The 16,200-nt window shown below is 36.2% G+C and overlaps 1 protein-coding gene across 1 annotated transcript in view; it reads right to left on the reverse strand.

Annotated features, from left to right (window-relative positions):
- Positions 1-2,821: 2,821 nt before the first annotated feature.
- The window catches only part of LOC104533844 (poly(A) polymerase alpha), a 29,507-nt gene continuing 16,128 nt past the window's right edge, over positions 2,822-16,200 (reverse strand). Inside the window, exons 12-21 of the mRNA XM_010179161.1 lie at positions 16,098-16,151; positions 15,231-15,350; positions 13,518-13,627; positions 11,967-12,088; positions 10,188-10,330; positions 9,284-9,384; positions 7,950-8,170; positions 7,505-7,570; positions 5,810-5,884; positions 2,822-3,679 (exon numbers count right to left, since the gene is read on the reverse strand). Of these exons, the coding sequence (XP_010177463.1) occupies positions 3,584-3,679; positions 5,810-5,884; positions 7,505-7,570; positions 7,950-8,170; positions 9,284-9,384; positions 10,188-10,330; positions 11,967-12,088; positions 13,518-13,627; positions 15,231-15,350; positions 16,098-16,151 (1,108 nt within the window). The 3' untranslated portion in view covers positions 2,822-3,583. The remainder of the gene's footprint in view (positions 3,680-5,809; positions 5,885-7,504; positions 7,571-7,949; positions 8,171-9,283; positions 9,385-10,187; positions 10,331-11,966; positions 12,089-13,517; positions 13,628-15,230; positions 15,351-16,097; positions 16,152-16,200) is intronic.

Here is a 16,200-nt window from a genome sequence, read left to right on the forward strand (position 1 = left end):
GCAAAGAAGGCATTAAGTACCTCAGCCTATTATAAGAAAATAAACACATACTCTGCTTCCTCAGTAACTACCACAGAAGGTTTTATTGCCTTTAAGCACAGATTTTGGCTCAGTAATATCTAGTGTGTTCTTGCTAGAATGAATTATTTTTGACTATTCTAGAAGCCGAAGAACTCAGTTTCAACTTTTATTGTCAATTAAAATTGGTTTTGTCATTAAGGTACATTTACTATCAGTTGATACTCATTACTGCTCAGTGACTATATAGTTGTAACTACCATTTTTAAGATTTTGCAGTTTAAACCAAAGAAATGCACTAAGAAATGGCACGCACACATACTACCTACAGCTGAACCTACAGTTCAGCTAGAACTCATCAATGTCTGATTCAAATCAGTATGTCAAAAGCCATCTGTTAGAACCATGGCTTATTAATGTTAATTATTTTGGCTACAACAGTAATTTTCAGCTTCTTGTTTGCAGATCCTTATGAGTCCATGAACTTACTTCTGGAGGCTCGTCACGGGTAACTCAGAAAAACAAGCCTACTGAAGCCTATTGCCAGTAGACTGAGAAACACAGAACAGAAATTTGTGTATCTACTGGCAGATTTTTATTGGTCAGAGAAAATAAGAGAGGAATTAAAGCCGTAAATCAACAGCTGTGATGAGAGGGAGATGGGGTGGGCAAGATATAAAGATGATGAATCTCTTCTAAACAAGACAAGCAATTGCATGCTGTGAAAAATATATACAACACAAAGGTTTATTGTTCTAGGCAGGGTAATTATAATATGAAGACCATAATCATCAGCGGTTTTTGCAGTTAAAGAAATTTTAGTCCAAAGGAGGCTACTTATTAAAGTTACTCACATCAAGCACTTGGAGGATTGGGCTCACGCTGATCCAGAGATCAATCAAGCAATGCACAGCTACTTGCAATTTTTACTTTTACTTCAGGGGAAGGTTAAAGTACTTGACAAGAAGAGAAATAGTGCCACCTGCTGACTAAGGAACAGTCCCTTGTGAGAACAGCAAGCGTAAGATGCCAAAACTGTCACAGCCTGTGGTTTTAAAAGACAAGAGTTCAAACTTTTAAAGAAAACAGTATTTATTGTTTATGCACACGTACCTTCTAGTTTTGTCAGCTTTTCAGAATTTAAGATTTTGGGATGGACTCCTAATCAGGTGACAAGGAATGGATGCTCTTAAAATGTGTGGGTTTTGTTTCCTTGTTTTGGGGTTTTCTTGGCAATAAACTCTGCTCCTGGCAAGCCACTGCACAATTCACCACCTTTCCCTTTAACAGCGTAGAACTCAAGTGTTACTTCCACATCCTGTACCTAACATCATGCTTTTTAAGAGAACATTCATTTATGCACTATTTCTTTTAGGCCACACTCTATTTTGTCTTAGCAGAAAACTGAAGAGCCAAGTATGAATTAAGAGAGTAAAACCAGTTTAGTACATTCAGAAAAATCAGACGACTATGGGATTGTGCTGTTTTTTATTGTGTTTTCAATGGAGAAATACATCATCTGTTTACAAAATAGCTCTTGAAAAATACAAGGAGTACAGATACTATAAAACAAAGCAAACTCCAGTCATGAGACACTACGTACATCATGCGAAAGCAACAGTCTGATCTCCAGGTTATGAAAACTAGAATTAAAAAGTCACTATACAGAAAAGTTCCAAGTTTCCAGCTTGGCAAAACTTGGGTGCAGTTACATGAAACGTTTAATAAAATGAAAAAAGATTTTCTGATGTGTAAACAAAATGACAAGACTAAATTTGTGCCTGGCAATTTCGATCTAAACTCCATAGCTACACAAAATACACAGACACCTTGTACACTTCAACTGTTAATATAACCTTCTTTGGGGGGTGGACAACAGCAGGCTGCACAGGGCAAGGAAAAGAGAAATATTGTATACTAGACATCTTAGACAAATGGCAAAAGAAACCCTTCGGTTACTGTACAGCCTAAGTAAGAGATAAGCTACACTCTGACTTTGGAGAATTAATTTAGAAGGATAAGGGGAAGAGTGTAAGTAATTTAATTTTAACATGAAAGATGCACGTGTAATAGGATGGAGCACAATGGGAGAAGGGAGTTCGTAAAACATGCTAATCAAAGTATGGGAAATATGAATTGACATCCCACGTATTTCAGACTTAAGTAATAGTAACATGAAGCTTGTTATCTACATCTGGTATTACCGTTGGTGTCCCTCATGTTCCTCAAATACTGCTGTTCTTTGCCATGAGAGATTCAGTTCTTTCAAAAAGAAAAAGTTGTTACTTATCTTTTTTGATAGGACTACAAGAACAAAAAAACAGGAGGAAGAGAGCTTACTAGATGTCAAGTGCTTACTAGAAATATGATTTTTAAAAATTCAATGTTGTTCAGTATGTAAAACTATTTCTGATGAGCCATCTAAAAATAAAAAGGTTAAAATTCTTAGGGAAAATTCTTCTTGCCTTTATTTAAAATTGAAGCTTTAATGCATACAGGACTTTTCATGGAGTGTACAAAAATTATCTTATATTTAGTGATTCAAAGGCCATCAAGACAGGTGTTAAATTTCACAGGCACAAAATTTTTACTTGAACACTTTAGTCATGGGATAAAATATTGAATTTGTGCCTACAGGCCACAAGGTATTATGGATAGGAAGGGGGCGTGCAGGGACCCAGATAAGGGTCTGCCTTGTTCTGTATAAATAACTGTTGTCCTATATGGTGCATACAAGCTGAAAAAAATAATTAAAAAACACAACAAAAATAAAACCCCAACAAAAACCCTCAACATTAAGCACAAAAGCTTTTCCCAGGAAATAAAAGGATCAAAAAAGTACTGAAGAGATTGATTAGCTCAAAGGAAAGTTTATTTGCCGTTTGACTGCTGATCTGTATGCACCTTAAAACAATCCTATAAATAAAAGTAGACCACATCTTAATCATGTCCCACCAATACCAAAACTTCCCAATTACTTCCTCAACACATGTCTTATAACCTCAAGATCTGACATTTAATTTTCAAGGCTTACTGCTGCTTGATGGCAGTTGAACTAGATATGCTATACACTCAACTCTCAGTGTATAGCATATCACAGAACGGCATCCAATTTGCAGATTACTATTGAAGAGATTCTTCAATAGAACAGAAGCGTATCAGCTGAAGATCTAAAATTAGTCATACTCCAATAAAAAAGTACATAAAAGTGCATTTAAGGGATTCTTATGCCAGTTTTATCTCAATTTTGAAACAATGCATCAAACAAATTCAATCAGAATGTCAAATATGGCTACAAATAGTGTTCATGTTTTTAAAGGCAGTAATCCTTCGAAATATTTAATGCAACTGTTGCTAACACATTAATTGTACTCCTGGCTTCACATACTAACCTGGACTTCCAATCAAGTGGTGATTTTAGCCCAGAAAGGGAAGTGCACAAAATATACCTAAATCCATTTGCGATCATGTTCTAGTCTTGCACCCTCCGTTCTCCTTTTTCTCTAGCATTAGAAGACAACAGGTTGAGTTGGCAGATACTGTTTATGGACCCCTGAGGTTGTTTTTACCGGTTCAATCTCAATTTTATTGAATTCTTGATAACTGGAATAGGATTTGCAGGGAGAGCAGGGATATCTGAAAGGTCTGTACTGGGCGTTTTCTGAAAAGGAAAGAAGAAGTTTGGTTGCATTTTAACTTTGTAAATATCAAAAGAAAAAGTATTGTAGTAATTGGCACTAACTTTGAAAATCAAGACTTTTAGAAGAGTTTAAGAGTACAGTAAGGTAAGGATAATTACACATTATAAATATAGAAACAGGTATTTCCTTTGCCTACACAGTCATTATAAAGCAAAATTTGTATAAGAATCTTTCACAGCATTTCCTTTTTTGACAACTGCAAGTAATTACGAAGTGCTGCAGATAAAGCTGAGCTTACTAACAACCTGTATTATAGTAAAACATAATATCCACATAGTAAGGGCACTTGATTGGTGACATCTATCTAATCTACATGTTTAGTATTTAAAAGTGTCTTTGAGCACTTCAATGTTAAGCCTCAGCCCCTCAGAGATGAATGATAAAAACTGTCCCCAACACAAATATGTCATCACGTTTGTATTTCAGACTGTTTAAAAGCTCTTTACAGACAAATTTCTAACTTTTCATAATGGTTTAGGTTATAGGGAAAACGTATCCTGAACTCTAAAACAGTGCTATGTGACCGTGTTAACAATTTCACCTTGAAAACAATCTGAACATTTTCTCCCTCGCTTAAAAAACTAAAATCCTATTCAGCAAAATTGTATCTAAAGGCAAATAAAGGAAAACACAGAAAAGGAACACTCACGATTCAGTCTGATTCATTAATTTCTCATGTGCTTAACAAGCTTTTTTTTCTTATTTTCTCTTCCACCTCAGCAGATTATTTGACATCACAATAACCCAGTTACTATGCATTATTCCCCATGAAAATGTTTTCTTATGCTATGCTTTCTTATAAGTGTTCAAAATTCATATAAGTTACACTTGATACATGGGAAAACTGCATTTAAATGACTGGTTTTAATTGTTATTTTATTAAAAAGAAACCGACCAAGTTAACACTGACTGATAGGGCAGCAAAGCACAATGCAACAAGGACTCAAGGCAAAATCACTTTGACCTCCCATCCTCCTCCCCCACACCCCCCCACTCTGGTTGGTGCTGACCTGTGGTTTAACATGTTTCTATTTTCTGCAACATAAACAGCATTTTAAACAAAGCCAACTGGAATACTGAAAAACGACAGAAGAGACCCACCATTCTTTAGCAAAAGTAATCTGGAAACTGCAAAAGTAACAACTATGCAATTTGTAAAAGCTACCAAGCTTTATATAAATCATCCTGCAACAACAGGCGAAATAAACTCGGGGTACTAAATGATCTAAAGTGTTCCCTGAAGCAATTTAAAGTGCCCACGTGACATCTAGAGTTTTTGCCAATCAATTTTTGTACCTTTATTCAGTACTGCTCACATAGTTCTAAAAGTCTAACAGCGAATACCATTAATACTACTGCAATGTATCTCCAGTTTTAATCAATATATTTACTACACATCATTAATGAGTAAAGTGTGCGTAAAATGCTTTGTCAGAGTGAAACTTTAATCAGTAGAGCACTAGGAGAAGCTTAAAAATGCTAGTAAAGACAAAGATGTGGTCTCTAAAAGTTGCTACAAATTAGGAGCAAAAAATTCAAGTGAATGCCACAGAATTCTTAATGTCTTTTTCGAGTGCTCCTTACACTTCTATTACCTGCAGTGAAGCAACACACCTGGCTAATGAATTACAAGATTACAACTTCTCTCTCTCTCTCTCTCTCGCTCTCTCTCACACCAAATATCAGAATCTGAAGTTACATTTCAGACATTCTCAACCTCTACCAGGATATCTTTGAGCACCAGCTATTTAAAGCATTTGTTTCCTTGTTAGAAAGGATTATTCTGTGATGTGCAAAGCACAAAGGAATAAACTGAGCCCCTTACTTTGAAGGCACAATTCAGAAGAGCGAATCCAGCTTCGGTCAGTTTGTATGGCAAGCCATACATGTTTAGCTACAATGCACATTCAATAAGATCAATGACCATCTAAAACACAAAAATTGTGACAGTAACAACAGTTTTCCATACAATGGATTTATATTAAAAATTATACATTTATATTTAACATCTGGACTCATTTTAATTTCAATGTTTTCACCACAGATTAGCACACACACACACACAGAGGTGTTGTTTTTGAAAACAGTACCTGAGGAGCTTGCAGAGAAGTTGTCTGAAGAGTTTCTGTTTGAGAATTAACATTCACTTCTGTCTCAATTTGCTCCTAGAAAAACCAAAAGCATCAACACAGTTACACCACTTCCCATTACAAAAGAGTCATTTGTACATAACTCCACTAACCAGAATGCCTTAAGTTATGTATATACAGCAAAAGAAAAAAGCCAAGTATTGGTACTTGCTGCATTGATACTCAACCCTTTGTAATACAGAAATCACCACACTAGAGAATGCTTTGTTCATTACAAATTTGACACAACACGAACTACATCACTTCTCAGTTGTCACTTGTTTAACAGCTTAACGCCTTTTATGCTGAATCCTATAGGAAAACATTGCATGTCACACAATTCATTAAAGACAAAAAACGTAGTGGCAAGGAAGACCACGTGAAAAGCCACTGAATCTGTTGCAAATTCAACTGCTTTTCCACTCTTTTCACCATTCTGCCAGCAAGGTTTTCCTGCTACTTTAAGGGGCTAAATCAGCCTTCTGGAAGAACAGGTGAATGTCAGAGCCACTTTTTCAGATATGAGAGTGAGACTTCATGGCTAAAGCAGAACAGTGACACATACCCATTGTAATGAAAATGGCCTGCGAGGTAAAATCTTACATTTAGTAAACCATACCCTAATAAAAAGGCATGCATTTCAATGGAGAAAAACCTATGTGTATGTTAATTAAAGAAGTTCCTTCCTTCATTTCCTTCCAAGCTTATTAAGGACATAAGATTTAGAACAGACTGACAATAAAAGCTAACAGGATTACCTATGTCTTTTACAATGATCTGTATCCAGAGGATCTATTTTCAATGTTAGGATTAAGTGCTTACATGCACTTCTGTCTTCACCTGTCTTGAGTTCAAAGAGATTTCAAGGTGACCATATAACAAGATACAGTTCTTAAGGGTGTGGAAACTATAAACCAAAGCACTTAAACATTATAATAGATACTTGAAATTTCTCCGCATATTTTCCAGAGTATTCCAAAGACAACAGAACATGCCCTGTAAAAACTGTTTACACCCAAATAGAGAGCTGCTAAGGTAAGGCTAAAGACAAACTGCCACCCTTTCTGTCCACCAATAAGCAGAAAAATCGTGCAAATGACAAGATAGTGGAGGGGCACGCTTGAGTCTCTGGAAGTCCCCAGAAGGTATGCTGTAAGGTCATACAATAATTTCACTATCAGAAAAGATTTGTTTGGTTTTATTTGAATTTTTTTTTTAAAACTAAAAAGCAAATGAGGTAGGACCTGGCTTGGAGATTCTCACCCCAATGCTCAAAAACCCCAATGGAATAGATAGGAGAACTGTTCTTTAACTAAGTAACAAACACCAAGCTCAGGATGCAGGCAAAGCAAGACCTACAGACAACCCCAGTCTAACAAAATTTAACATAAATATCGTAACTAATTTTTTTCACATGACGCTGTGTGAATCACCAGCAAAGAAATCACTGTACTATCTGACCACGGATTCAGGCTCAGCTTAGCCTGGCAGCAGGTGATGCACTACAACCAACATATACATTGAAAAATAACATATCATTTTGAGATCTTTACTGGAGAGTCTGTACTATATCCACAAACTCTCTTAGTCATTCCTAGAGGGAAACAGTAATATTCATAGGAGTCACAATTAATATACACAAAATTGTATACATACCTTAGTTTCCATTTTTTCATGCTCATTCAAATCTATACAGCTAGTCTCTTCACTTATTTCATCCTGCTGAAAAGCAAACAAACCCAGAAACCACTGAAAATCATAAAAACATTTTAAAAATCAATAAGGTCATAAAATGTCTTTGGAGACAGAATCAGTTGTAGCACTGAACTATACTCCAACAAAACAACTGCTTTTAAGAAAATAATATAGAATCTAAGCATTTGCGTGATTTATCAACATTATTATCAACATAATAAAAAACCACTAACACCTAAGCAAGCTGAATACATAAGGCAACAATGCAATCAGAGTAGGAAATGTACAACCCACTTAAAAAAAATATATATTTGAAACCTGGAATAAGAGAGTCAGCAGTCTGCAGCTGAAGTGAATATTCAAAGTTTTGGACATTGCTATGGTATGATCTCAGAATCTCAAATACCTCTTCAATTTTCATTTTCTTAGGAGACTCTTCTGTATGGGGAGAAGATGTCCTCTTCACTGCTGTGACAGGGCTAGGCATTTTTGTTGCAGCGTTTCCTGAAGTTCTCGGTGATGGATTTAATAGGTACGCTGAGGAAACAATTCTAGAGATGGTAGGCTTTGGTGGTGGAGAAATGGCTGGTTGTGTGGCAGTTTGAGGAATGCTTTCATTTGAAGTACCTACGGATAAAAAATTTTAAAAGCTTCAACAAGATGAGCTGACAAAACCATTTTCATTCAGTCACTAGTATTTTTGGTCTTTATTCCAAACCACTGGTACCAAGCAGGCATCAAGGAAGTGGTACAGTCAGTGGTATAAGCATCACATTTGGAACAGCACAGTTCAGATTCAAGCTTGTTCTCAGAGAGAATTCCTGTGCCAGAGATAGAGAGTGGCCATGATTGCTCTAATTACACTAGTCCAGGAAGGGCTCTTAATTATTCTTCATACCTAAAGAAGTTTTACTGTTTCTTCACTTGGCCATACATATGATTACCAAAGACTACGTTAAATCTGATTGCAAGAGCAATCTGATACTCCCTTTGGCACTAAACATGAAGTTTATAGTTTCTCAGGCTCAGAGGGCGCAATAACATATGAAGTTGTCAAAGAGCATCAGACAAAGGTCTGACGCTCATACAGCCTTCTGAAAAATGCTCCATATGAGAAAGCCCTACCTCATCAGCTGCCTACCTCAAAACAATAAGCGCACACAGGGAGATGCTCTAGGATGAGGAAAATGATACTGTGGAAATTCTGTATTAATAACTCTAAGGTAACTGCTTTTGGTTAACCAAAATACAAGAATGGACAACTTTTGATACGCCTCCAAATTTAAAAAAGTGAATTTACTTTAAAAAGGGTACTTTTTCTTGTAGAATATATAGAGTCAGCACACACAGTGGGACATATCTGAAAAGACATCAGTAAGGAGTTCTCCTTACATCTGAGTCTTTTTCATTCCTAGAATCAATTTAATGAAGCATCATGAGGACTAGACTACAGATCTGCATCAGGTCATCAGAAAACTACTGCTATTGTGAATGGCAAATATAAAACCCTGAGAATAAAAGAATAAAGTTTATTCTTTTATTCTCAGGGTGTTATATTTGCCATTCAGAAAATATTCTGCCATGATTTCCTGAGTCCTAAAGAAAATAGTTAAAATTCTACATCAAGGGGAACACGTTATAGCATGTGTTGAGTAAAGACCTCAGACTGGAAGAAAAATGGCTTTCTAAACTTAAAACAAAAATCAATAGAAAAAAAATACACTATGCCATTTTCCTTACCCCCTGAGCTTTCACTGGAATTTATTTGTGGCACAGTGACTTCAGAAGCCTGTATGTTGGTCACAGATGCTGCTGTTACAGCTGGCGCAGGACTGCTTCTGCTAAAAAGAGAAAAGTGACAAAACGCTGAACGTTAGCAAAGCTGTGGTGCTGCATCATCCACCTTTCATCACTTCATATGCATGATCATCAGATGCATGACAGAACCTTACCTACATCACAGAGCAGAACTTATAATACTATGTCACCACAGGAAGACAGAACTGAGTATTGACAATCTACTATTAAACTTGAGCTATGGAAGCTATTTCAACTACTTCATCTGAATCACTTCAGAGACAGTTTTTTAAAACCAGTAAGAAGCTGCACTAAAAAAAGCAAAATTAAGTCAATGTCTGCCCAATTAAGGTGCAGGGGGAAATGCAGCAACTATTTTCCAGTATGAAACTATGTTCTTAAGCTTAATTTGCTTAAGCAAATTAATAGTAGTAGCACTACTGATTTCCCAAGGTCATTTCCCAGACAGAAAGCCTAACCTTCTCTACCATCACACATTTTGATCCAAAAGTCACATAACCCTTTCTCACTCTCACACCTCAGCTTCCTGCTCACTACCTCTCTCTCTCACAACCTCCTACTGCAGTGCCCCCTATACCACCTTGTTCTTCTAAGCACCTTTACCCAACCTTATAACCCCTCATTTGAAGTCCAACGCCATGCACCCCATCCCTGACATTTATCCTGGTTCTAGTGCTCAAACTGGAAATAAGAATGCCTGCAAGCTCCAGACTGGAACACTCACACCTTGGTAACTGTAGTACCTCACGCATGCAGTATTTGCTATGCTTTTAACACAACTAATTCAGGAAAAGAGAGCAGCAACGAGACTGAAAGTGTTCATTACCCCTGAGAACTTCCAGAACTGTTCAATGGACTCGTCTTCATAGCACTGGTAGGCGAAGGCACAGACGTGCTGTTATCACTGTCCATGGACAAGTCTAGGCTGCTGTCATTCAGAGCTGTCAACCTGATTCCTTCTGTCGAATGCTGCAATCCACAAGATAGAAGAAAAAAGTCTTATTAAGGACTTAAAAATATCAATGATACTTCAAATGACAAACTGTTTCAGTTAAGCAAAATGATAGCTATTACATCTGCAAATAAAAAAAACAGAAACAAGAGATGATTTAACAGTGATGAGCTTCCACCATGAACTACGCATGTATGTGTGCAGTTAAATTTAAGTACATTTTTATAAAAAAAACCCCACACAACTGAAAGTAAAAGCATTTAAAAATGCAAAGCAAATGGACAGTTTTCACATCCTTTTACACGTAAATAATCCCCTGTCCTGTCACTACAAGCACTTGCAATTTCATTTTCACAAACCAGGTACAGATTTTTCTGAACCAATGATGTTCAAAAACATAAGACAAACTTATTATATTTAGTGATTGTATTTTCAGCTTTATTTCAAGTTTCTTTTTTTCTGGGCTTATAGATACTGCTTGTATTAACTTCGGAGTAATACTGATGTACACCAAACTACTATGAATTCAAATAATTTAGAGACTAATTTGAACTTAAGACAGTCAGTGAAGAACCCTCCTCTGACACAGTGCTACTTAGAGACATGACTTAATATTTACATTCTCTCCTCTGAAACAATTAATTTACACTTTGTTTCAGTACAAGATTTCTTAATCTTTATAAAAGCAGCTACATATATTTATGTGTATATATACACACACACACACACACATATATATAAAAGCTACAGTAATAAAACACATCATTCAGAAATACCTAAAACAGAGTACCTAACAGTGGTTTAGACATTCACAAAATCAAGCAAACCTGTATTGCTCTCAGATTAAACACAAAGAAGCAGTGATTTCAAAATTATTAAATTGTTAAATTCAATATTCCACTCCATTCTTCCTGCCTCCACTGAAAGTAAATCACATCCAGCAACAGCTTAATTAAAAATTTTGCTGCCATTCTCACACAGGTAAACTATATGTTGAGGGGGAAAATAACCCTGGCTAGGCAAGGCAATGAACAACTTTCTGATGTCAAAACTGTCATTTAAATCTTGTTCTCCTAATTAAAGAGCATACAATACCTAAACCTGCCAAGTTGCAGGTTGAAGCATACTTTCCTTCAAATTATCCTCCAAGTATTCAATCTCAGTTACAACAACAGACTATCATCTCAGATACAAAAAAGCAGCAACAAGTTCAACATTCTACTCTGCGTCTATTTAATGACTTGCAATTTTATGTTTAGGAGATTTACAAGAAAATCTAAGTAATAAGAATTTAAGAGGAAAAAGCTGGAGGTAGCAAGAATTGTTTAACTGACTGTTCTACTGGTATGGGTACAGATGCTTCCTTTCGGTGACCTGCACGTGAAAATTGCAAGGGAACTTTAAAACGTTATTATTACACTGTTTTAAGTTGTGCATTGTATTTTGTTGGCCTTCTTAAACTAAACATCAGCCACACCTGAAGATACTACCCACGTTGTTGATGTTTCAGGAAATCTATTATATTTAGTGCATCTAGTAATACTGCTACAGCCAAATGAGATCACATTGCTAATACAGGTATTAGTCCTATTAGTGAATCTAAAAAGCTGAGGATTCATTTCACAAGGGCTTTCAAATATTAGCCAAGTTTACCTTTTTCTTTTTCTGAAGCACATGATTAGGTAGCAGCTGGTGAAGTTGCTTACGCTTCACATGCCTTGCAGCAATCTTCATATCCATCTCAAACATCTTGCTGTTTATTGCTTGCCTATAAACTACACAATTAGATAGCATTAAGACATACTGAAGCATTTTGCAAAGTCCACTTACTTGCCCAGGCAGAAACAATTTGCATATCAGAACATTTATTACACTCAAGAACTGGCATAGCAGTTCCTTGTTCTGGAGGAAAAAAGTGAACTGCCTCCTTTGCCAGCACTGATAGTACAAACACCGAAATGTTACTGTGGAAACAGGTGAGCTGTTTTCCAAAAAAAATACCTTGCAAGCACACAGTTCTCTAAACTACGTTGTTCACAAATTTTAACAGGAACAGATCTGAAATGAATTCTTCATTTCATCTCAAAGAGACTAAAGATAGAAATAAGAATTCCTCCTAAGAATGACAGTATTTACATAAAGCTATTTCCTTCTGGTGAGTCAACATGATTAGTGCTAGCAAAGGAACTACAGGGCAACCCTACATCTTGGGTTCAAGTAAAGCCATGTAAAAATGAGTAATCTGTTGTTCTTTCACACCGACTTTCTATACAACGTTGAACAAAGCTGTGGTAGACGTATGAATAAAAAATTGTTCTGCAGGTCTTAAATACAAAAACTTAAGCAGTATCTCCCTTATTCACTGTCTATTCTACAAATGTCAAGGAACCTCATTGAACAGGCTGTAAATGTGTAATTAAAAAGCCGTTAAGAGACAGACACAAAGAGCTCAATGAATACCGCGTATCAAGGAGCCTACTACACTAATCCTTGGTATTGAAGAAGCTCATAAAGCCTCTGTGCAAAAAATTATCCAAGTTACAATTAAGTGCACACTCAGGAAGGTCAGACGTGGTTAACGCAATCCATATTCCCGATGTTAGGTCTTCCCAAAGTCTCAGTACAAGGAAAACCTAGCTTGTTTTTCATGGCTCTCTTCTGTCTCCTGCTTGCAATAAAAAGCAAGCTATTCCCTAATTTCATTCTTTAAAATGCTTGAGTAGTTGTTATAAAATCTTGGAATCCATTCCAAAAGACAGGGCAAAGAGACGTTTTTGGGATAGATTAAAAACAATGCAGACAGACCCACATTAATTTGAAATTACAAAGAAATCCACAACACAGAAATTGTTTGCTAGTTGATTACCTTTGGAAGTATACTTACAAACTGATCAGAAAACTATGCATCCAAATCTGCAGTAACTTCAATGAAATGCTACACAATGAATGTAGTGCGAGTAAATGAGATTCAAAATCTTAAATGGAAGTTTTAATGCAAATTAATGAAAATTAACTGAAAACAATTAGTCTGAAGTGTCTAGAAGCATTAAAACCGTATTTCATTAAATAATACAGCTAAGGAGTTAGGGTATCTTTCTACTCTGTGTCTAGATACAATTCTACTACTGAAACAGACTATCATGAACAAAGACAAGAACTTCAACAAGTTTAATAACACCAGAACATCCAGAATGCAACACTCACCTGTGTCTGTAAAAGACTGAATGTCGTAGGTAAGATCCACACTTAAGTTTTCAGAGTTTTCGGTTTTCTTAAACACCAACCCAATCACCCACATGGTACGGTATTCCTCCCTGGAAAATTTCATACAAAACAGTCATAACACTGACATAAAAACTGAAGATTTTAATATCTGCTGCAACAGACAACAGCTGTACATTTTAGCTCCACTAGCAAAAGGGCAAAAACCAAAGCTGGCTTAATGACATTTCCTTTTCATTCGCAATCTGAAGTCACAAAATACGGACGCAGCTATGTTCAGCAAACTTATTTCATTAAGATAATCAGTAGATTAATTCGTTCGACTGTGCTTCTGTATAGATTCTCTCCTTTTCAGGAATTCTGACTAGCCATCACAACAGTAAAGGAAATAAACTGGAAAGAAGAGGACAGATTTTCAGCACCTGACCCTGAATGTATTTAGAATCTATTCCCCGACTAAACAACTTTCATTTTTGCCACTTAAAACTTGTCTTCAACTCTCAAATTTCCTGGCTGTAACTGACCATAAAGTGCAGTTTTCAGGTAGGAAGAGCCCCCCTTTCACAGCTCACCTTCACGCAGTACACATGGAAGATGATCTATTATATTGTTAGAAAATACAGTGCAACGTTTCTATTGCAGCTCACAACATTTTATGTTTTTAATTCAAATGTCTTTCCTTGTAAAACTATTTGAGAAGACCACTGTTTTCCAGTCAATCTGTGAAAAAGTTTAGGCAGGCAGGCAGGCAGAATACACATTTTATGTCAGGAAAGTGACCTTTCCCAACAGCATTGCCCACATCAAGTCCTCAGAAATAAGAGCTAATCAGAGCCTGGGACGATGCAGGCAGTTGGAGCTGTATTTACCCACAAAAATAACGTTGAAGAGGCACTACCTGCTTTTGTCCAGTTCCACTTGGAACATGCACGTTATTTATGAGTAAAATGTTAAAAAATAGCACCATCCTGTCACTTGAAGCAGATGATGTCTTAAAAGACAATTTCTTCCCCATTCTCACTCTTCACACAAAAATGATTCCTTACCAGTTAGTTACACCACTATCTAGAAATAAAATTAAGTCTTAAAAGGAGTTTTCAGCCCACACACCTGCAATCATTGTTCTGAATGGAAGAGCAGGGGGTGGCAAAGGGGGGAAGGAGTTGAAAAACTTATCTAATCCTAACCAGTTTGAAGTGCTTGGTATTTTCTCCAGTTTCCATATCCCAAGAAATTCTAACATTGGCCACTACCAAATTTAACTGCTAAATTTAACAACATTAAATGTACTTAGTTACTCAAGATTTCAGTTCTACTGTGCCCGATTTTCTACCCACTTCTCAATGCTGCCTCATCATTAAAACTGTCTTACCAACTGATGCTAGATGCTCAAACAGCAGCAGCTAAGTAGCAGGAGCTAACGTGGATTATCAGCAAGAAATTATGCAATTTATAGTTATTAGGAAAAAAAATATATTCTTTCCTTAAAGCTATTTTATGGCTTAGAAACATTCTCATGGAGAATAAATAACATCTAGTTTTACAAATAGCAATTGAGAAAAACTGAAAATGGTTTGCCTTTAAATGCTGTCATACAAAATTAATCCATTTAAGATTCTATAAAAGTTTATTTATGAATTAGTATTTTTGCTAAGTTAGTTCCTCACCATTACATGAAAAAACAGCTTTGCTTACTTGTCAGGATTCTCCTTGGGTGCTGGGAATGACTGTGGATTCACATGAGCCAGTGTAATGAATTCATTCTTCTCCAGGTTTCCAACTAGAATACGGATTTTTGATTCCACCAAGCCCACCCTGCATAAATGTCATTTATTAGCAAGTTCTTATTAATATGAAATACTCAAAGTATCTAAATACTTATCAGGATAAAACCCTCAACATTCTCCTTATACTAATATTTCAGACTACAAATGAACAAGCACACTACACATGACAGATTAAGTCAGACCAATAAACCAAGTGAACAGTTTACAAAAACTAAAGCAAGGGAAGCTTAAGAATGCCCTGAAGCTCTCATTATGGCCTGATTTTACACGTGGCATTAAATAGCAAGACATCGGTAAAGAGCAGTCAAGCGATAAACTCCGACATATTTCTCAAATATTCTTTTGGCTTCAGATGATGAATTTTAAAGATTAAGAACTTCCCAATACTTGACAATCTTAAAACTTTTAATAAAAAGAGAGCAGAAACAACAGAAAGAGGCATTTTTGTTTTAAAAGATGTTATTTTCCGCTATTAAAAACATACCTCCTCGCATTGTTTTTTAATAAACATATTAGAAGTGCATAAGGCTAAAGAGAGATTTATAAAGAGAGCCTGACAGCACTGCACAGCAGCAAAATTCAAGCAACAGCCTTCACTCCCTAGTTCTTAGTTTTTACTGCTTTCCAGAAGAGTACTGTCTTTTTTTAACTTTGAAGCACTGAAGCTCCAGTTTGCTTTATTAAAAATCAGGCTATATATTCCCTTGCATCCAAAGCTGACAGGTTTCTGTTTAGTTCTTTTGTTTTTCTTTTAAATAGCAAGCGTTATACTCACCATTCTAGCCGCTGTTTTTCTGTCGGTGCGCTTGCTAGGAGTACAATATAATGCCTTTGGAGATAAAGACAATATGCTATTCTATTTATACGTCTAAAACTAG

Source organism: Mesitornis unicolor, unplaced genomic scaffold, assembly GCF_000695765.1.
Source record: "Mesitornis unicolor isolate BGI_N332 unplaced genomic scaffold, ASM69576v1 scaffold23212, whole genome shotgun sequence".
Lineage (NCBI taxonomy): Eukaryota > Metazoa > Chordata > Aves > Mesitornithiformes > Mesitornithidae > Mesitornis > Mesitornis unicolor.